Source organism: Miscanthus floridulus, chromosome 6 (assembly GCF_019320115.1).
Source record: "Miscanthus floridulus cultivar M001 chromosome 6, ASM1932011v1, whole genome shotgun sequence".
In the NCBI taxonomy this organism is placed as follows: Eukaryota; Viridiplantae; Streptophyta; class Magnoliopsida; order Poales; family Poaceae; genus Miscanthus; species Miscanthus floridulus.
Window position 1 is genome coordinate 124173514 of NC_089585.1, and position 21641 is coordinate 124195154.

The following is a 21641-nucleotide window of genomic DNA, read 5'->3' on the forward strand; positions in this document are numbered from 1 at the left end:
GAGCTGAAACCGTTTGGCTAAAAACGTAGAGCAGAGCTAAAAAAACATAGAGCGGAGCAGTCCCAGACACCCCCAATATTATATTGTCTAAGGTATGATAATTATGTCTTATGCATACTCCCATTTATCTGGAAAGTTTCTCACGTAAAAGTTTCCTATTCCATAAGATACTAGGGGCCTGTTTGGAATACGGGAATACAAAACAGAGGAAAGGAAAAAAAAACGTAGGAATATGGTAGAGTGAAAAGTGAAAACCTATAGGATTCGAAAACACAGGAATAAATACTTTGAGCTGTTTGGATTGCACTGTTTCGTCTCTCTCTCCAACGCAGGCGCTGCTGCCTCGGGCACACACGAAGGAAGCAAAAACCAGAGCTTTGAGCAGATGTTTTATTTCCTACGAAATCACAGCAGCGCTACAGTATTCCAAAGGAAAGGAACTTCCAAATTCCTCCGTTCCAAACGCTCACGCGTACTTCCTTTCCTCCGTTTTCAGTTCCTGCAAATTTCCTTTGAAGTTCCTTTCATCCAAACAGGCCCCTAGCTTGTTTTCTACTATAATAATATTTCTTTCCTCTTAATAAAATATTGTTTTTTTCTACTCTAGAAGTTGCTTCTAACCCGAAAATATATTTTACTACAAAGGGTAAGTAAAAAAATGTTCTACTTGTAGAAAAACCCCATTTGTTCCATAAAGGACATCTAGTGTTATGTAAGAGTGGCAACATTCCTAATTTATTAATTATGCAGTATTGTTATTTGTACAATATTTTTTTCGAATGCATAATTGTTTTTATAGTCAAACCATTTCTATTCTATCCTATCATGTCAAGCCTTTTTTGCTCTTTCCTTATAACGATGTCTATCTTTTCAACTTGTATACCTTTGTTTTTTGTTGGAGCTTTTCTATGAACTTAACGCCACTATGTGCCTCTACAGTCTTTGTGCCTTGCGGATAATAAACACTCGCTTAGCCAGATTTGTTTAAGGTTGATAAAGTGTGACAATGCTAACCACAAAAGTATTTTTAAATTTGCAACCTAATCTTTAACCCTGTTACAACATAAAAATCTTCAGTAAATTATAGAATGAAAAGAGAGTGCTAAGAAGACTCAAAATTTTCATGAGATATTGAAGTGTCAGTACTCTTTATTAGTTCTTGTTGGAGCATGAATTTTTTTAACGAGTTTATACCATTTTTTTTTGATGATAGCAATGTTCCTAGTTCATGGGAACTATTGTTTCATATTTAGCACAAAAATATTTAGTATTCACTTGGGAAATTGTCACAAAGAGAAAATTGTTTTTATTTTAGAAAAATGTTGCTATCGCTTCTTGGTTTGTGAAATTGGTATATGTTCTTGTGAAAATGGCTTCTAGCTTCAATAGAAAAATATTCAACCTTAATAAAATATAAAAAGTTCTGTTTACTTATTTACAATGTACTGTATATTTACTGGCCACTGATAGTGTACAACGAAGAGAATAGATATGAAATTTCTGTAATGTTATTTAAAACAAATGTTTTTCTAGCCATTGATAGTGTCCAATAAAGAGAATAGATATGAAATCAACAAGAATAAAAAATTAAAAGGGAGTGAAAGAAAAATAAAGAAAACACATAAATTTTCAAAGAAACTGGAAAAACGGCCCGCCGTCGATGCATAACCTGCATTCCCCCCTTCCGTCCGCTGCACCTCTTCGCTCCTCGTTCGTCTCTCTCTCTCTCGCTACCCTCTCGCTCTCAGACCACTGTTGGGCCGCCGCCGCCCGTAGGCCAGGTGCTGAGGCTTTCGTTGGTCTCTTCGCCGGCGTCGAGCACCCACCAGGTACTCCCACACCTTCTCTTCCCTTCCCTTATGCTGTGCGAAGCTGAGCACCGAAACCCTAACCTAAAGCTATTTAGCTATTTGACAAGCCTCATAACTTCGAAGTTTTTGCAAAAAATATTGGGTGTACATGTGTACACCCATGTCCCTTTACTGGATCCGCCCCTGGTCTGTTGAGTTACAGATCCATGTGAGTTCATCCCCTTCCCAGCCCATGCTCTGCTGTTTAGATAAAAACTGGATCTTGAACATTCCAGATGTAGTGCCCTGCGGCAACATTTTTTATTTTGTTTTATGAATTCGCATGCCAAATATTTTATTGTGCATAGCTGATAACTCATATAATATTGCATTAGTGACCAAGACACATGTTTTCTATGTTCAATACTGTTGGAAATAAGCCATAATTACTGGGTGCAAAAGATGGCCAATCTTTTTTCAGTAATGACAATTTTTTTTGACTTATTTCGGCAATGAGATATTATATTCTATAATTTTAAGATATAGACATTTATGTAAAATCTCTTCCGGTGTATCCAATATGATAATGTATGGACTACATAGTAACATGCTAAAAAGATCAATGCTCTAATATATGTAGTGAAAATTACTCCTGCTTACAGACCTGAGTGTATCAAATAGTCTCCCGCACGAAAGACTTGAAAGAGCTCACGCATATTATGCCTACCTTGGCTACCGGTGAAGATGGAGTCGTAAATTCACTTAACCAAAGCCATACCTGATTGCCTACGAAGGTCTTAAGTCTCCGCATGCCCAACACCTACCCCTACCTCTATCCTTAACAAGGTCGGGATATCCACACATAATACTAAAAAAATAAATAGATTAATGATTTGGATGGCAAGGCGGATGTACTAGTCAAGATATATCTGCCCTTCTTTTCCATCTTAAAAATAAGATTTCTGGCGAAAAGAGTGGAGTTGACTACCCTTGCTTAATAACTAGTTGCGACAAGCAACAAAACAAAGACCTTCCTCTCAGGGCTTTGTAGGAAGTATCTTCATTATCAATACTTCTCCTGACATCTCAAGGTAATATGAAAATAGACATCCCTGTAGGAAGAGAACATCAAACTGATTGAATGAAAGAACCCCCACAAGTGAATCTTGATTCTTGAATTAGAAGATCAGCTAAGCCTTATTTGGTCACTTCAGGTACAAGCATTCATAGTCATTATGGGAAAATCTTTTCTAAAGGAGATGTGTATTAGTTCCTTCTCTATATGGAAAATGGTTGAACACATTATAGCATTGTGAAGAATGAAGTTGAAACACATGATTAGAACCAACACAATTAGGGAAGAGAAATTAGGATACTAAGTTAACAAACAGATCTATCTGGTTTTTCTGGAAAGCTAATTACTGATTATCAGAATACAAAGAAGTTACTTCTCAGCTGTAAGCCCGCAGCATGACACTTGTTATAGATTCTATATCATATGAATTACAAAAATGCATTGTTGTCCAATAGATTGATGTTAAAATGTTATAGGAGAAATTTTACATGGTATGGGTAGGTAAAAACTCTACCTGTACATCAGTCGACAAGTGGCGGGTTCTCAGAGCCGACCTAGCTGCAGGCAGAGGCAGTGTCTTTCAGCACGCCTTGTTGTTTCATCATCTCCCTAACGTCATGCACGTCATCCCACTTCTCGGCTGCCGCAAGTGTGTTGGAGAATGCCATGTAGGCGCCCGGTCTCCCCTTGCGGCTCAGCTCGAAGACCTCCCTCGACGCAATGTTGGCCATGTCCATATCCCCGTGCAGTGTAGCCGCCCCGAGCAGCGCGGCCCACACATCAGAGTTGACCTCACCGGTATTACCTCGGACTAAATCATAGGCCTGCCGCACGCTTCCGAATCTACCCAGCAAGTCCACCATGCATGCATAGTGTTCCATCTGCGGCCGCAGCAGGTACTCACTCTCCATGCTCTGGAAAGCCTCCTGGCCCTTAGACAGCAGTGCGCACGCCGACAGAATGCTCAAGAAGGTGGCGTGGTTCGGCCTCACATCTCGCCGCTCTCGCATTTCGCCAAATAGCTGGAGGGCCTCGTCACAGAGGCCGTTCTTCCCATACCCGTCGATCATCGAAGTCCAGGTGATCATATTCCTCTCTGGCATCTAGTTGAAGATCCTACGTCCGTCTTCCACCCGGCCACACTTGGCATACATGTCGACCAGAGCGCTTCCAACTTTGATGTCAAAGACTAGGCCGCTCTTCATCCCCTGGCAATGCACCTGCTCACCGAGCTCCGGCGACGACAAGAGTGAGCAGGCCCCGAGCACACTCACAAATGTCGATACCGTGGGACGAAGCCCTGCTCGCTGCATTGCCTTGAACATCTCGAGCGAGCCCTCCGCCGTCTCCTCCGTCTTGCTGTACCCCTCCACCATGGTGTTGTACGCCACGACGTCCTTCCCCTCCATCTCCTCGAATATCGCCTCGGCGTCCTCGAACAACCCTTCATTCATGCACCCAACGACCAGCGCCGTGGAGCACACCACGCTCCGCACGAGCATCGCACCGTGCACCCACCGCGCGTAGCCAAGTGACCCGTTCTTCACGTAGGCGTCCACCAGGGCCGCGAACAGGATCTCGTCGGACTCTGTGACGGACCTCAGCACGCGCGCGCCCTGGCGAAGACGTCCAGCCGCTTCGTGGACGCCGCGAGCCGCCGCACGACCCCGAGCGCCTCCGCTGGGCGGCCCCGCCGGATGTATCCTGCGACGAGGTAGTTGTGCGCGGCGCGGGTCGGGCTCGGCATCCCGTCGAACACGGCGCGGGCGTTGTGGAGGGAGCCGCACCGGAGGTGCAGAGAGGTCGGCGCTGCCGGTGAGTCCCGACGCGAGGAGCTGCGCGTGGAGGGTCTGCGACTCGGCCCGCGGCGGGGACGCGTCGATGAGGCCCTGCGCCGTGGCCACGAGCGCGGCGGTGGTGCGGAGGTGGCAAGGGACGCGCGGTGCCAGCGAGCCAGCGCACGGCTGGGTCGGGGCCTTGTTTCTCTGAGCTGACATTTTTGGACTGTGCCCGTCTATTTCTCTCAGCCGGCACGGAGGATCGTCGCCGGCGGGCGTGGCGGCGGTGCGGTAGTGTCAGGGCCGGGGCCGGGCCTGGGCGCAGGCAGGGCGGGCGACGCACATGCAGGGGATAATTTGGTTGGCATCGGCTGCCGTATATTACGTATTTACTGCAAATATGTTCAAATAAAAACTTGTCAACTATAAATCAATTTCTAAATTGAACTTTTGTAATTTCATTGCTCATGAATAATACCGCCTTTTCCTTCCCTTTCCTTTGCTTTCCTTTGCTCCATAGCGGCAACCACGAAGCAGAGCAGAGCATCACATGCAGCTCTTTTGGCTGGAGTACTCCCTTGCTCCCATGCATGGGGCTCATGGCCATAGGCCTCCCCCCACGTGCCATCACAGGTTCACACGCTTTGCCTGGCTGCTACTATCCCTGGGGACGAGACGACGAGTTGACGACGACGACGATGAGGAAGCTCAATGTGACAGTGTCCAGCTGTAGAGCTGATGTGTCGCTTCTGCACCTTTTTAATTTTAGCTGCCACTCCCAGGCACGTACTACGCAGGCAGGCAGGCCTAGGCAGGAGAAGCACCGAAGCGCGAAGCACACGTGCACAGTTTGCACATGCGTGCATGGCAGCATGGGCAAATCGCGGGACGCCCACGCCACTCTACCCTACCATTGTTTTCGGCTTGCTTGTGTGGTCCTTCCTCCTATTTCTTCACACACATGCACCGGATTTTTTTTTGTATGAGTGGTATTCAAATTCAATGAAGGACACTACTCAATAATGTTTTTGTTAAAAGATTCTATTTAGTTGTGGTAATTGACTCCCGGACACTATAGATATTAAGAATAAGATTTTCTAAGAGTAGATGAGACTGTGAGAGAGAAGTTAAAAGTGACCATTATACCCCTGACTATTATACCACAAACCTTAATAGTTATCTAAAAAATTCACAACTTTTGTATATGAAGTCGAATGAAGATGAGTTTTATATAAAAAGTGTAGTTTAATAAGACCTACAACTTTCTAGAGTTGTCTTAAGTTTTTTTATATTTGATCCAATTTATAGGAGATAACATAAATATTTATGACACAAACTAAATATGTTATGAAAATATTTTTTGATGTAACTAATGATATTAATTTCTTAACACTTTTTCCTATAAATTCGATCAAATTTAAATTAGTTATCTTAAGATAAATTTATGAATTAATTTTTTTTCCACCAAAGACGAATCAAATTTAATTATTCATGAGCAATGAAATTACAAAAGTTCAATTTAGAAATTGATTTATAGTTGACAAGTTTTTTATTTGAAATTATTTTGCAGGAAATACTTAATATACGTCGGCCGATACCAAAGTGGCCGGTTGGCAAATACGGCCCAACCCAATTATCCCCTGCATGTGCGTCGCCCGCCCTGCCTGTTCCCGGGCCCGGCCCTGACACTACCGCGTCGCGCCGTCGCCACGCCGGCCGGCCACGAGCCTCCGTGTCGGCTGAGAGAGACAGACGGGCAGAGTCTAGAAATGTCAGCTCAGAGAAACAGCGCCCCGGCCCAGCCGTGCGCTGGCTCGCTGGCACCGCGCGTCCCTCGCCACCTCCGCACCGTCGCCACGCTCGCAGCCGTGGCGCAGGGCCTCATCGACGCGTCCCCGCCGCTTGCCGAGTCGCAGACCCTCCACGCGCAGCTCCTCACGTCGGGACTCACTGGCAGCGCCGACCTCTCCGTCAAGCTCCTCGTGCTGCACCTCCGGTGCGGCTCCCTCCACAACGCCCGCGCCGTGTTTGACGGGATGCCGTGCCCGACCCGCGCCGCGCACAACTACCTCGTCGCAGGATACTTCCGGCGGGGCCGCCCAGCGGAGGCGCTCGGGGTCGTGCGGCGGCTCGCGGCGTCCACGGGGCGGCTAGACGTCTTCGCGCTGTCCATGGCGCTGAAGCTGTCTGCGGCGCTGGCTCTACCCTGCCTCGTCGCCAGGGAGGTCCACGCGCGCGTGCTGAGGTCCGTCGTAGAGTCCGACAAGATCCTGTTCGCGGCCCTGGTGGACGCCTACGTGAAGAGCGGGTCACTTGGCTACGCGCGGCGGGTGCACGGCGCGATGCCCGTGCGGAGCGTGGTGTGCTCCACGGCGCTGGTCGTTGGGTGCATGAATGAAGGGCTGTTTGAGGATGCCGAGGCGATATTCGAGGAGATGGAGGGGAAGGACGTCGTGGCATACAACGCCATGGTGGAGGGGTACAGTAAGACGGAGGAGACTGCGGAGGGCTCGCTCGAGATGTTCAAGGCGATGCAGCGAGCAGGGCTTCGTCCCACGGTATCGACATTTGTGAGCGTGCTCGGGGCCTGCTCACTCTTGTCGCCGGAGCTCGGCGAGCAGGTGCATTGCCAGGGGATGAAGAGCGGCCTAGTCTTTGACATCAAAGTGGGAAGCGCTCTGGTCGACATGTATGCCAAGTGTGGCCGGGTGGAAGACGGCCGTAGGATCTTCAACCAGATGCCAGAGAGGAATGTGATCACTTGGACTTCGATGATCGACGGGTATGGGAAGAACGGCCGCTCTGACGAGGCCCTCCAGCTGTTTGGCGAAATGCGAGAGCGGCGAGATATGAGGCCGAACCACGCCACCTTCTTGAGCATTTTGTCGGCGTGCGCACATGCTGGGCTGCTGTCTCAGGGCCAGGAGGCTTTCCAGAGCATGGAGAGTGAGTACTTGTTGCGGCCGCGGATGGAACACTATGCATGCATGGCGGACTTGCTGGGTAGATTCGGAAGCTTGCGGCAGGCCTATGATTTCGTCCGAGGTATACCTGTGAGGCCAAACTCTGATGTGTGGGCCGCGCTGCTCGGGGCGGCTACACTGCACGGGGATATGGACATGGCCAACATTGCGTCGAGGGAGGTCTTCGAGCTGAGCCGCAAGGGGAGACCGGGCGCCTACATGGCATTCTCCAACACACTTGCGGCAGCCGGGAAGTGGGATGGCGTGCATGATGTTAGGGAGATGATGAAACAACGAGGCGTGCTGAAAGACACTGCCTGCAGCTGGGTTGGCTCGGAGAACCCGCCACTTGTCGACTGATGTACAGGTAGAGTTTTTATCTACCCATACCATGTAAAATTTCTCCTGTAACATTTTAACATCAATCTATTGGACGACAATGCATCTTTGCAATTCATATGATATAGAATCTATAACAAGTGTCATGCTGCGGGCTTACAGCTGAGAAGTAACTTCTTTGTATTCTGATAATCAGTAATTAGCTTTCCAGAAAAACCAGATAGATCTGTTTGTTTACTTAGTATCCTAATTTCTCTTCCCTAATTGTGTTGGTTCTAATCATATCATATTCATACATCATGATCTCAATGAAATTAGTGAAGAAATTATTTTTATGCTGGATCATGTTACTGCATTTTGCAGGCTATGCCAGTTGATATATAGGATATATACTCTTATAGACTAACGATTGTGTATAAGTCTTCTTCTCAAAATGATGTGACATTTCCATCAGTTTAATCCTGGTTTGCTGCAAACTGAATTTTCATGTGTTTCAACTTCATTCTCCACAATGCTATAATGTGTTCAATGTAATACGAGGATATAGGGAACACTTGCGAATAATAGTCTGGTTGTGTCAGTAAGCTCAGTTTGTACACTTGCGTGCTCATGGAGAACCTGCAGGTACCTTACTGGCCGCTGCTCAAGTACTGGTAGTAGGTCTACGTGGCCGGTCTCTTCTTGCCTTGTTCTGATGCTTCATTTCTCTCTGTTGCGTGTGTTCTGATTTTTTAAGTCAAGTGCGCACTTCACTAGCTTGAGGATGCGATGCCGTAAGGTTTTCCTGGATAGGATATATAGAGGTTGGGACACACTATCCAATATGATGTTAATCACATTGCGGTAACTGAGATAGACATGCCAAATACTGCAGCGTTTCTTTATTTCAGACATTTGGATAGGGACAGCATCACAGTAGGTTTATTTGTAGGGTTAGTATCTTGGAACCCTAAAATTTTCATTCAGACATGCGTGTTCTTAATGAATCCATTGCAAAAGGGAAGGCTAATGTGCTACTGATATCTAGCTAGTAAAATCAATTTTTTTTCACAGACGCCGAAGAACAGCTAACTGTTCAGAAGTTGTAATGCTAGCTGCTGCCAGCAGATTAAGCAAGCAAGCTACATATATTTCTGTTAGACTAGGACCTGTTGTTTCCTTGATCAGAGTACCCCACATGGCTCTAGATCATGTTTGCTGCACCACCTACATTTTGTTCACCAGAGAGTCCAATTTATTTTCAGAAAGTGTTGCATTTTAATTTGTCCACATTTTCTAGAACCAGTAGACAAGCTCATTGCTTATTTCTAAAAGCGCTTATTTCTTTGCAATTTTGACAATGTTTCATGCTCAAATTTGTAACTTTGTGCTGCAGGTTAGAGGGTGCAAACATGTGAAGATCTTCAAGGTTATCTATCTATGTTGTTCGTGTGTTTATCTCTGGTAGTGCTTAAATTATGGCATTGGCCAACTTTTCTAAGATGTCTTTGTTGTTAGAAATATACTTATATCTAAACTTTGAGGTTGACTTACAACGGTTGAAAAATGATCTGAAGTGTCATTTGGTATGAAGTAATGAGTGTTGTTTTGTGTAATCTTGTTTCTGAACTTGACCAATGATAAGCTCCTTTTATCTTGTCCTTGTGGTATACAAGATTGTGTATTTGCAACTTTGTTAAACTTGATGGTAAGCCGTGAGATGTAATCCGCTGAGAAGTTGCGATTTGTGCTTTTGAGATGCACAGCACAAGTTTGTAACTTGGCTACTCAGTTATGTGCTCTGGATTCTTCCTGATTTGATACCCCTATTTATGTTTAGTTTTCACAGATTTCAATTTCATATTTATGTACTAATGCTTGCAATGAGAGGTGAAAAGATGCATGTCAGTGCTATTTTATCTCATATTTTAATGCAAATGATTTTGTTTCTGGGATGATGTGTTAGTATCAATTGATATATTCTAGACCTTCATGTGAGCACTAGTGTGAAACTTGCTCAGTTTGTTGATCTGGCCTGAAATATGATCTGATCTTTTGCTCTGAAACTTGCAAGGTTGCGCTCTTGTGTTTGACACCTTTTTCAATTCAGAAACAGCATGCTAGCAGTGGGTCGCTAGGTAAGGTAACCAGCGTTTCCATCAAAATAACATGCTAGCAGATACCAGCCATCCAAACAGCATTTTACAGGTGTAAATGAAATCGTTGGTTCTTCATCGGCGTTCCCGGAAAAGAACGAATTCAGAACAAAACCAGAAGAAGATAAAGGACGGTAAACCACCGCTATTGATTGTCTTCGATTTATCATATTCTTACCTCACTACGGTGGACGCCGTGGTGTCGTGTACCCCGTCTGCGGTTCTTGGCTGGGCCCTGGCATGCGGCGGCGTGTTTGTCGGTCCTGAGGCCAGGCCTCATCACGGCCGCGGTGGTGGCCACGCCCCGCTCGCCAGGACGGCAGCAGTGGCTGCGCTCGCTCGCCTGGTACCCTGTCGTCGTCGGCAGTCAGCACCCGCGGCTGGCGGCTTGGCCGCCAGCGGCCTCCGCCGTGGCCTCGCGCCGCGGCTGGTGCCCCCCGAAGCGGCCCGAAGTCGGCCGCCCACGCGTCCTCTGCTCCTCGCGGTTCCCAGCGCCGGCAACCGGCAGCCCAACAGGCCACCGCGCCCGCGGCTCATCGGCGATAAGGGCCGATGGTGATGGTTGTGCACCGTTTGCCCAAATCGGCAACGGCAGCTTCGCCATGCCCGTGGCACGCGGCGACGGCCAGCCCAGTACGAGGCCCCTTCCCCGGCGGCAGCGATGGCCGGCTCTTGGTGGCTTCCGTGCCCGTGACCTCGCGTCGAAGGCCCCTGCGACACCGCGTATTGGCACCCGCGCCCCCCGAGCGACTTCCCGAAGCGGCGACGTCCGCATCTCGGCCGCGTGACGTTTTCTCCCGACGGAGAAATCGTCCGTGGGGATAAGGTTGTGCAAATTTGCACAAAAATCCTTCTTTCTCCTACAAATTACATAATAATCCTAATAGATTATTGATGTATTCCAAAATTATATTTTAACCATCAGGTTTTAACATGTCTGTGTATTTATGTTCATTTTAGACAATATATGTTTAAAACGAAATGCAATGCACAATATTTACCTTATGTAATAAATATTTTTGAGACCATGCGTCATCAAAAATTGCATCGTAATATGTACAGTCGTAAAGGAATTTACCACTGTAAATTCACTTTCCAGATCATATATTTTCTGGATTTTTTTAGTATTGTTCAAAGTGTTCGTCTAAAATGGCAAACCCAATAAATATGTACTATTAGCATTACATGTTCAAAGTGTTTGTTCAAATCAGCAAACCCAATATACATGTATTATTATCTTTACATTATTCAAAGTGTTTGTCCAAATTGACAAACCCAATAAACATATAATATTATTATCACGACCTTTTCATTGTATCAGTGTTTCGAGTTGCCACCGACTAGTAAATTTCTAATATTACGCGTCTGGCTCGGATGGTGTGCTAAGAGGACACGAGGTTTATACTGGTTCTGCAGAATGTCCTTACATCTAGTTTGTTGCTGCTGCTCGTGTTACTAACACTGAAAGTTCGTAGTAGGGGTTACAAACGGTCAAGAGAGGGACGGGTCCCAAGTCTCTGATGAGAAGAGCGAACGGGTGCCGAAAGCTCGGTCGCTTCCTGGCTGTGTGCTTGTGTGTTCTGATTGGTTCGATGCTCGATGGGTTCGAGTCCAAATTGATGCGATGTGTTGCAATGCCCCTTATGGGACGCCCTCCTTTCCCTTTTATAGACAATGAGAAAGCACATGTTACAGTGGAGGAAGAGAAGAGAACGAGAGGAAGAAGTCCTTCCGGATCGCCGGGTCCTTTTTCTCCTCTATGCGGGTCCCGTTGACCCCGTAGACGTCAACAGGGACAACTTCTTGTCACCGCCCTATCCATCACGGGTGCCATGTGCAGGCATCATCTGTCGGTTATGGCGCTCCACTCCACTCCATCCTGGCGGACGTCGTGGTGAACTGATGCGCCCGTCAGTGTTCGTACGGGGGTTAGGCAAAATAGCACCGGTACGCCCGACGCTGTTCCTGACGTGACCCCCTAGATATGACCCATCGTGGGTCGCGGGCTACATTGAGGCGTGCCAGTCTCTTTCCTGGCATCAAAGCTTTGACCCAGGCCCATACGCTGGGACCTAGAGTGGTTGGCGGCGGTATGGGTCTCCGTCGGGCGAGACGGAGCCTCCGGCCTCGAGGTCGGGCGAGGCGGAGTTTCTCCCCAAAGGCCGGGAGAGGCGGAGCGCAAACCCAAGGCTCGGGCGAGACAGAGCCCAAGCCCAAGGGTCGGGCGAGGTGGAGCCAGTCCTTAGAGGTCGAGCGAGGCGGAGCCAGCCCTTATAGGTCGAGCAAGGCGGAGCCTGCGCCCTTGATGTCAGGCGAGGCGGAGCCCGCCCCTAGAGGTCGGGCGAGGCGGAGTCTGTCCTTAGGGGTCGGGTGAGGCGGAGCCACCCTCAGGGGTCAGGCGAGGTGGAGCCCACGATCTCGGTGTCGGGCGAGGCGGAGCCCGCCCCCAGAGGTCGGGCGAGGCAGAGTCTGCCCTCAGTGGTCGGGCGAGGTGGAGCCTATGGCCTTGATGTCAGGCGAGGCAGACCCCGCCCCCAGAGGTCGGGCGAGGCGGAGTCCGCCCTCAGGGGTCGGGCGAGGCCGAGCCTCCTTTGAAGACGGCAACCTCAAAGAACATGATTGATTTTGTCAGGGAACACATTGTGTATCGTTTTGGGATTCCTCAAACCATAACTACCAATCAAGGGACAATGTTCACATCAAAAGAGTTCGGGGATTTTGCTGCCAGCATGGGAATCAAGCTATTGAATTCCTCCTCTTACTATGCCTAGGCTAATGGCCAGGCAAAGGTGTCCAACCAGATTATGATTAAGCTGATCAAGAAAAAGATTGAGAAACGGCCAAGGAAGTGACATTCAACGCTAAATGAGGTGTTGTGGGCATATAGGATGGCCTGCCATGGATCAATTAAAATGTCACCTTATGAACTTGTGTATGGCCATAATCTAGTTCTTTCTTGGAAAGTTCGGACTGGATCGAGGCGTATTACGCTACAGAATGATTTGTCAGCAGGAGTCTACAAGAATCTTATGATAGATAATTTGGAAGACTTGAGTTACCTTCGGCTACATGCTCTTGAAAATATCAAAGCCAATAAACTGAGGGTTGCAAAATATTACAATAAAAAGGTCAAGATTAAGTGATTCTCTGAAGGAGACTTAGTCTAGAAAGTGAAATTGTCGATCAGATCAAAGGACAGTAAATTCAGCAAATGGTCACCTAACTGGGGAAGGACCTTATCGAATCAAACGTTGTGTGCCTGGTAATGCTATATTTGGGAACACTAAAAGGAGAGGAAGAATTTGGCCGAGCAATCAACGGGAAATATTTAAAGAAATATTATCCTAGCATTTGGATCAATACTTAATAAGCGATCTGTTCGATCGATAGCCTTAATAGCCGATATCGGAAAGGTATCGTCTCCACTGCAAAAATGAACCCAAAGGGGTAAAAGCCGATACAATGTGTATCGCCTATAGAAGCAAAGCAAACACGAATGAGGTGATGGGTATGAAGCATGAAACAAAGGAAAATCACTCAAGGAGAGGAGGTTGTTTGCTAAACGTCACCTATTACAAGCTACGGACCAGAAAACACTTTGCCTACTATATCATCGGCTAGAGTATTAAAAGCTATAGAGTTGGCAGCGCTCATAAAATCCTCAACCAAGCGCTCATGCTTCCCAGGGTATGCTGCGTCTGAAAAAACTATGGGGAAGAAGCCAAATATTAATGCCGAATGGGCTTGTGCAGCAGCCCAACGTCATGGTCAGCGCCATGATGAACGCCATGAAGGGCGACCTCCCTGACACGATTTGGGATGTCATGCAAGTGAACCCACCGGAATGCGCCCGCTGAGTATCGACAAATCCCGCTGCATGATCCGTAGCTGATCGAAGACTCTCCAACTAAGCAGATAGATCTAAAATATTTAAGGAAAGAGTGATCAGAAATCTTGAGGGCAAAATTAAGAAAAACGGAGGAGATAATGGCAGACATCTCACCCATGATTCTAGCTTCAGCCCTAGCCAACCTTTCTCTCACCAAGGCGAGCCCTCTGGGGGGAATCGGTCCTTCAATCATGGCCAAAGCCAATTCCACTAGAGAGAGGCAGTTGGCTTAGATGCTGGTCGGTCCAATCGACGGAGGCTAGTAGATCATCATTATCGATCTGTCGCCTCGAGTAACGAGGAAGCTGGCGATGAATTGGTGTCAAAGATGACCCTGAAGGCTGGGTAGAGCCAACCATCTGATCTAAAGTGATGAGAGTACCCCAAGATGCATCCTCTTGGCGATAAGGCGTTGGCGTGATGATGCAGATCCGTTGAGGGCTTCTTCAGTAGACCTCTTTTTGTTCTCCATGACCTCGAACCTACAGAAAGGCAAGAAAATATACTGAAGACGGAAAAGGATTAAGACGACGCGGGTTGTTTTTTTGATCCACAACTATAGCCTGTATATATAGCCCAAGAAAGCGAGAAGATATATTTCAATGGAGGTGTGAAATTGAAATCAGAAACATAATGGATCAACACTCCGGAAATTCAGGGGATGGATAATGAAGAGATAACAGACTCGAATTTATTGCTTCCCTAAATTACAAAATATCATGTCAATGGCTGGTCTTCTTGCTCAATGATTCGCTAGAATAAGTGACACAGTCACCCTATGCACAAGAATTCTTCTAACCACTTGAGATCTTCATAAGATAGACCATGGAGGGTCCAACGGAGTCGGGAAACACTCGAAGAGGCAGATAGAAGAGAAACATGGCTGAATTGTTGAGTCACTCTCGCCAGGGTTGGATAGACATTTTATAGCCGGCCTGAAGGATGAATCCAAGTGCCTGTAAAGCAATGATGCTCTCGTAAAAGTTTTGAAGCATGGGTTCATGAACTGGCATAGATGACGACAAACAGTAGACCCCAGATCATGATTCTTTACCCGTGACTGTGGACCTATCAGGGACACAGACGTGATAATTTTGGAATAAAATTTCTTTTATCACAAAATTGGGGGGCATGTTTTTACACCAAAATTTAGAAGAAGGGTCACAGGGACTTAAAAGCTCCCAAGATCATGTCATCAAGGAATCAATTGCATGATCAGAATCAGCTGATTCGAACACGAAACTGGAATCGGCTTTCTTCAGATAGCGCCAGCAGATAATGATAAAGGTTATGATCAGCGCCAGGATAAGACGTGTTGGACTCTACAAAAAGGAAAAGATTAGAGTTCAAGTTATCTTAAATTAGGAATGTTTTCTTTAGGTTTAAAAATTATAATGAGTCGTGCTTAGACAGGAGTCATGCATAGGGTCCGGGTATAAATATCAAACCCTGGCTATTGTAAAAGGAAAACAATCAATCCAATATATAAGTCATTTACTTTTTTGGCTCCGGCCACCCCTTAGGAGTAGGAGTAGAGTAGATCTCGGTGAGTTCTTCAGTAAGTATGGCTACATCGATCCGGTCGACCTCCACTGCTTGTTGTAAGTACTGTCATGGCTTATACCTCTGTTCTTACGGCTGCATCGATCTGGTCGACCTCCATTGCGACTCTGGTATAAGTTAGTTATCGATTCTTGCCTAGTTCAAGTATGGCTACATTGATTCGATCGACCCCAACTGCATAAACTAGATCAAGGTCAAGTTATCGGTTCTACCTTAGAATGACAATCTTTGATAGATTCATTAAGTCACCGATATTGCTTATTGCTTTTATTATTCATCTAAATTACAGCAATATCACTCCTGCTCGATTGGGATTGATCTAAATCGACCTTATATCATGTTTAGCCCATCGTTTGTTAATCTAAAACTGATCTAATCTGTACATTAAACGACGAGTTACGTTTTTATTAGCTGTTTTACATCAATCTTGATCGTGCATAGCGTGCGGTTAAAGCATGTTGTGTCTTGAATAGATTTATTGGCTAGCGAAAACCATTCCATGGCCCGTTATCATGGCCTGTGTGATTCTGTCTCACACCCTACTGTTAGCACCATGAAGTGGAGATCATTATTCGGTAGATCTATTTCTGATAAGACATGACTTTAGCTATGCGCTATGCCTGAATCGGTTGTTTTAGCCGATATCGAGTACTTTCACGAGCAGTTCGCATCACGAGACCATTGAAGTAAAGATAGATTGAAAGATGTGTTAACCCTATGATCTTATTATTGTATTGCGGCCTGCATGATTCTGTCTCATGCCCCACTGATATTAGTAATGAGTTAGGGTCGTTGAGTCTATTGTTATTTCTACGGCCTGCATGATTCTGCCTCATGCCCCACTGGTCATAGCGATAGATGAGATATAACATGTTTATTAGATTTATCTTTATTAAACGGTTAAATGGTATTACATTGTTTTTTTATATAAAAGGGGTTCGGTTGCTTATAATCACTGGCTCAGCATAAACCAATCATTATTGACATCTTATTGCCATTGATTAATATCTGTTCAAATAACGACATTTATCTTGAATGATAATTGATTCTTCTTATACAACCCAATGAGCTTTAACCGATTTATTCTCATGAATATGCTGAAATCGTCTGTTTAGTCAATCTCCTCTAATATCGGCTCTTAGAGCCGCATATTCGGGACTGTCTGGCAACACCGGCAAGTTCCGCCCTTAATTACGGATAAGCCTTCTCTCCTTATCAAATATAGGGTTAAATTGACTAGCACGTCTCGGGAGGAGTGCGCAGGATCAACCATCCTTGCGCTAAAAGCTAGGCGGATCTACAGCTCCATCGAGCAGACCCTTCTGGCTTACTGCGTGTGTCCTCAGCACAGGACGAAAATTCTGTGTCGACAGTACGATCAGCATCGACGACTTTGTTCAAGCTAAACCACCGAGCACGAGTATGACGAGCAATTATCCGAATTTCTAGGTTATAGCTACTAGCAGGGTCCATCCTACAGATGAACAACAGCGAGTTCACATACATTTATCTATCTAAAATCACACTATATCAACCATGACTACTACACCTAACTGACCACAATCACAAGGACCAAGCAATCGAAGCGGAAAACCCCCCCTAAAAATGATACTCACCCGTCAGGAAGCCAAGGAGGTCAGTCGCCCGCGCCCCCTTATTCGTGGCCATGCGCCACCAATCCGGAGGATCCACTATCTCTTCCTTCATGCCTCCTCTTCCTTGCTCCACTACCCCATTCCACGTCGCAAGCACGGGGGATTGGGGGTTCTTCTCTCCGCGCCACAGCCGCAAGCAGGGCTGGATTGTCTTCTTCTCTTTCCGCCGACGCTGCTAGGGTGTGGGGGAAGAGGACTTGAGTGAGATGGGGAGAGTGAGGGTCTGAGGTGGTTGTCAATCGTAGTCAACACGGTCTCCATCACCCAAGGGCAACATGGACAATTTCACTGGCCGGGCCCACCTGTAAGGACTACCAAACAGCGAAAAACAAACAGAACAAGGACGGAATGACTTGTAAGACAAAAAAGTTTAGAGCAATGACACATGTGTGCGGTTACCTTTTTTAATGGCTTATGTATAATTATAATTTTTTTTTAATAGTACACATATAAAAGACTCTAATTGATTCTCTTATTAGAGATAGGGGAGACAAACACCCTTTTGAGCTGGTTTGTGGTGCAGCTCACTGAGCACTGTGCTGCGCCCGGCGGGCGACGCCATTTATATCACCTCACCTCCTCCACCCGGGTACTTACGTGGCGCGGCGACACCGGCTGATCGGCGCAGGAACGGAGTAAACGCTGGCTCTCCAATCCCCGTCCCTAGCTGCTGCTCTGCTCCTCATCCCTCACTCTCCCTTCCCTTGCAGAGGCTTCTCCCTCCAATAATTCCCTTCCGCCTCTCCTCCCGTCCTCTCACAAGCCCACTCCCGCAGAAATCACAGCGGCAGGGGCAGCAAAATCTCCATGCCCACGCTCGGCCTAGATCTCTGGCGAGCCGGCCTCGCGCGGTAGCCCGATCCGCTCCCCGATCCCTCCCGGGCCCGATGGGCGGCGAGGTGGCGGAGCCGGGCCGGCTGAGCCGCGCGCTCAGCTTCGGCTGCGGCGCCGTCCCCGAGGAGGCGCTGCACCTCGTGTTCGGCTACGTGGACGACCCGCGCGACCGGGAGGCGGCCTCGCTCGTGTGCCGCCGCTGGCACCGCATCGACGCGCTCTCGCGCAAGCACGTCACCGTCGGCTTCTGCTACGCCGTGGAGCCCGCGCGGCTGCTCGCCCGGTTCTCGCGGCTCGAGTCGCTCGCGCTCAAGGGGAGGCCCCGCGCCGCCATGTACGGGCTCATCCCCGAGGACTTCGGCGCCTACGCGGCGCCCTGGGTCGCCCAGCTCGCCGCGCCGCTCGACTGCCTCAAGGCGCTCCACCTGCGCCGCATGACCGTCACCGACGAGGACATTGCCGTGCTCGTCCGCGCGCGCGGCCACATGCTACAGGTGCTCAAGCTCGACAAGTGCTCCGGCTTCTCAACGGACGCCCTCCGCCTCGTCGCCCGCTCCTGCAGGTAATAGATACCCGTGTTTCTGTTCATCTGCTGATCTGCAACGCCGTGTTTGTTTTAGCCTGCTTTCCCATTACGGTGTGCATGCTGGGAAAGTAAGCTGGGTAGCTGCGCACTTGAGTACTTATCTTTCCCCCCTCTTAGAGAAATCATGATTGATCCGGTGGAGATATTCCTAAAACGGAGTACTAACAGATAAGCTTGAGCCTTGTGTCAGTTTCTCCAAGTAGTCAGCTCGCCCGCTTCTGGATTCTCCTTCTCTCTTCTGTGAGAAATTTGCATGGGCAAGCTCTGATGCGATCTTAGGTCATAACATGCAAGAATTTTCTTGACTATAAATCGATAAGAGCTTTGGATATGCAAAAGACACATTCATAATACTGCTGGTTTGATCATTAGTCCAGTGTTTTTTGTTTCCTTGGTCATGCTACGTGAGTCCCCAGTTCTTAGTACAACAATTTCGCATCAGCAGGCTGTTTGAGGTGTCGACAGAATGACTGGTGATCTATCACTCCCAGGAGGCCAGGAGTACTCATGTACCACGTTGATTGGAATTGAACATGACTAGTCTGTCCCCAATGAAACATATTTTTGACCAAAATTCAGTTGCAGCTTTGCGCGTTGTTGATTTCAGTTATCAACCAATTCAATCATGAACACATCTCATATGGTACCATGTCTTGTATTTCAGGCACCATCTTTTCCCCTTCTCTCTTCTTCCCAGAAGTCTTTCAGATGGTTTAATCTTTTATTTCTTAGTTTGAATTCTGTAACGATGTTGTTGAATCGGTTGACTAAGGAAGTTGAAGAATAGATGTTCATGGAAGTTTTGTTTTTGATATATATATATATATCTCCATCCGAAATGTTTACTATTATTTTTTGTGTGCTGAAGCTACTTTCCTTTTTGATACTGGAGGCAAGAAACCATGGTGGATGCTCTGTTGCAATTGCAAGTCATTTTTCCTCGGGAAAAAATTGCTCTGATTTCTTTAGCAATTCTTTTTTACGTATTATTTACTGATGCACAGTGAATTTATCATTCTAGTTGCTATGACTACATGATATCACAACAGTAACATGTCATAAATCGTCTTGACAGATCTCTGAGAACTTTGTTCCTGGAAGAATGCACAATTGCCGATGAAGGGAGTGAATGGCTCCATGAACTCGCTGTCAACAATTCTGTTCTGGTGACACTGAACTTCTACATGACAGAACTCAAAGTGGAGCCTGCTGATCTGGAGCTTCTTGCAAAGAACTGTAAATCATTGATTTCTTTGAAGATGAGTGAGTGTGATCTTTCAGATCTGATTGGTTTTCTCCAAACCTCCAAAGGATTGCAAGAATTCGCTGGAGGTGCTTTTTTTGAAGTTGGAGAGTACACCAAGTACGAAAAGGTCAAGTTCCCACCTAGGCTATGTTTCTTGGGGGGTCTTACCTTCATGGGTAAAAATGAGATGCCCGTTATCTTTCCATATTCTGCAATGCTTAAGAAACTGGACTTGCAGTACACTTTCCTCACCACTGAAGATCACTGTCAGCTTATTGCTAAATGCCCCAACCTACTGGTTCTCGAGGTAATGTTTTTGTACATCTTTAATATTACCTGTGTGTCTAAAATAAGTGACTATCTAATTTCAACTGACAAGATAGATGCTCTCGGCAGGTGAGGAATGTGATTGGGGATAGAGGACTAGAAGTTGTTGCTGATACATGCAAGAAGCTACGAAGGCTCAGAATTGAGCGGGGGGATGATGAACCCGGTCAAGAAGAGCAGGGAGGAGTATCTCAGATAGGCTTGACAGCCGTAGCCGTTGGCTGCCGTGAACTGGAGTACATAGCTGCCTATGTATCTGATATCACAAATGGGGCACTGGAATCCATTGGCACTTTCTGCAAGAATCTCTATGACTTCCGGCTTGTTCTACTTGACAAACAGAAGAAAATAGCAGATATGCCACTTGATAACGGCGTCCGTGCTCTATTGAGGAATTGCACCAAACTTCGGAGGTTTGCCTTCTACCTGAGACCGGGAGGGCTTTCAGATGTAGGCCTTGGTTACATTGGACTGTACAGTGGAAACATCCAATACATGCTGCTCGGCAACGTTGGCGAATCTGACAATGGATTGATCCAATTTGCAATGGGATGCACCAACCTGCGGAAGCTCGAGCTGAGGAGCTGCTGCTTCAGCGAGCGAGCTCTGGCAGTTGCCGTGCTCCAGATGCCGTCGCTGAGGTACATATGGGTGCAGGGGTACAGAGCCTCTGAAACGGGCCAGGACCTCATGCTCATGGCCAGGCCGTACTGGAACATTGAATTTGCGCCTCCCTGTCCCGAGAGCACTTATCGGGTGATGGCCGATGGACAGCCTTGTGTTGACACCCATGCCCAGGTTCTTGCGTATTACTCCCTTGCTGGAAGGAGGCCGGACTGTCCTCAGTGGCTGGTTACTTTGCATCCTGCGTGACTGTAAATACGTCAAGCTGTCCGAGTGTGGTTATTGTACCAGCTGCTTGTGTACCGTAATAAACTCTAGTACTGTAGTGGAGGTGTAGTGCAATAAGGTGCAGTTGTTGCTTGTACTAGTATCTAATCCTAGGAGGATGTATACTAATGCCCTGATCGCTTGGCTGATAAGCCATGGCTGAAAGTACCGTTGGCTGATTTATCGCGAGAGAAGAATATTGTTCGTTGGCTGAAAAAGTACGGCTTATAAGCCAAGCGAAAATGGTGTAAGTTGTTCTCTGCTTTCTTTTCCCTGGAATTGTATCTTGCTCCACTGTAAATATCAGAAATGGCCTACTAGTTTTGTTCTGTGCTAGATAAGTTGGAATCATGCAGCCTGTTCGGTTGGCTGGTTCGTATCGTTGCTGGTTTGTGAAGAAATACTGCTGACTAGTTTGTGTGAGAGAAAATTATTGTTCCAGCTGAAAATTTACGATCGTTTACGACAAACCACAGCAACAAACAGGCTGCATGGATCTCAGGTGCATGGCATGCACAAGAGCAGATGAGCCGAAAGCGACTACGTTTTATCATTCTCAAGAATTGATAA

At 47.0% G+C, this 21641-nt stretch overlaps 2 protein-coding genes and 1 pseudogene across 3 annotated transcripts; 2 read left to right on the top strand and 1 right to left on the bottom strand.

The window, feature by feature from the left end:
* The first annotated feature begins 1666 nt into the window (after positions 1-1666).
* On the top strand, positions 1667-9599 carry LOC136459448 (pentatricopeptide repeat-containing protein At1g28690, mitochondrial-like). Of its 2 annotated transcripts, XM_066459301.1 has the most exons (3): positions 1667-1829; positions 6214-7973; positions 9321-9599. In XM_066459301.1, exon 2 carries the CDS (start codon positions 6413-6415, stop codon positions 7964-7966), a length of 1554 nt encoding a protein of 517 aa, XP_066315398.1. In that variant the 5' UTR covers positions 1667-1829; positions 6214-6412; the 3' UTR covers positions 7967-7973; positions 9321-9599. The 2 variants fall into 2 exon arrangements, 1 of the variants encoding a protein (XP_066315398.1); XR_010760204.1 differs by lacking the exon at positions 6214-7973.
* LOC136459447 (pentatricopeptide repeat-containing protein At1g28690, mitochondrial-like) lies at positions 3387-4862 on the bottom strand (annotated as a pseudogene).
* An 8392-nt stretch (positions 9600-17991) lies between the features above and the next one.
* LOC136456864 (coronatine-insensitive protein homolog 1a-like) lies at positions 17992-21412 on the top strand. Its single transcript, XM_066456851.1, has 3 exons — positions 17992-18583; positions 19683-20160; positions 20250-21412. Exons 1-3 carry the CDS (start codon positions 18075-18077, stop codon positions 21051-21053), a joined length of 1791 nt encoding a protein of 596 aa, XP_066312948.1. The 5' UTR covers positions 17992-18074; the 3' UTR covers positions 21054-21412.
* Positions 21413-21641: the final 229 nt, after the last annotated feature.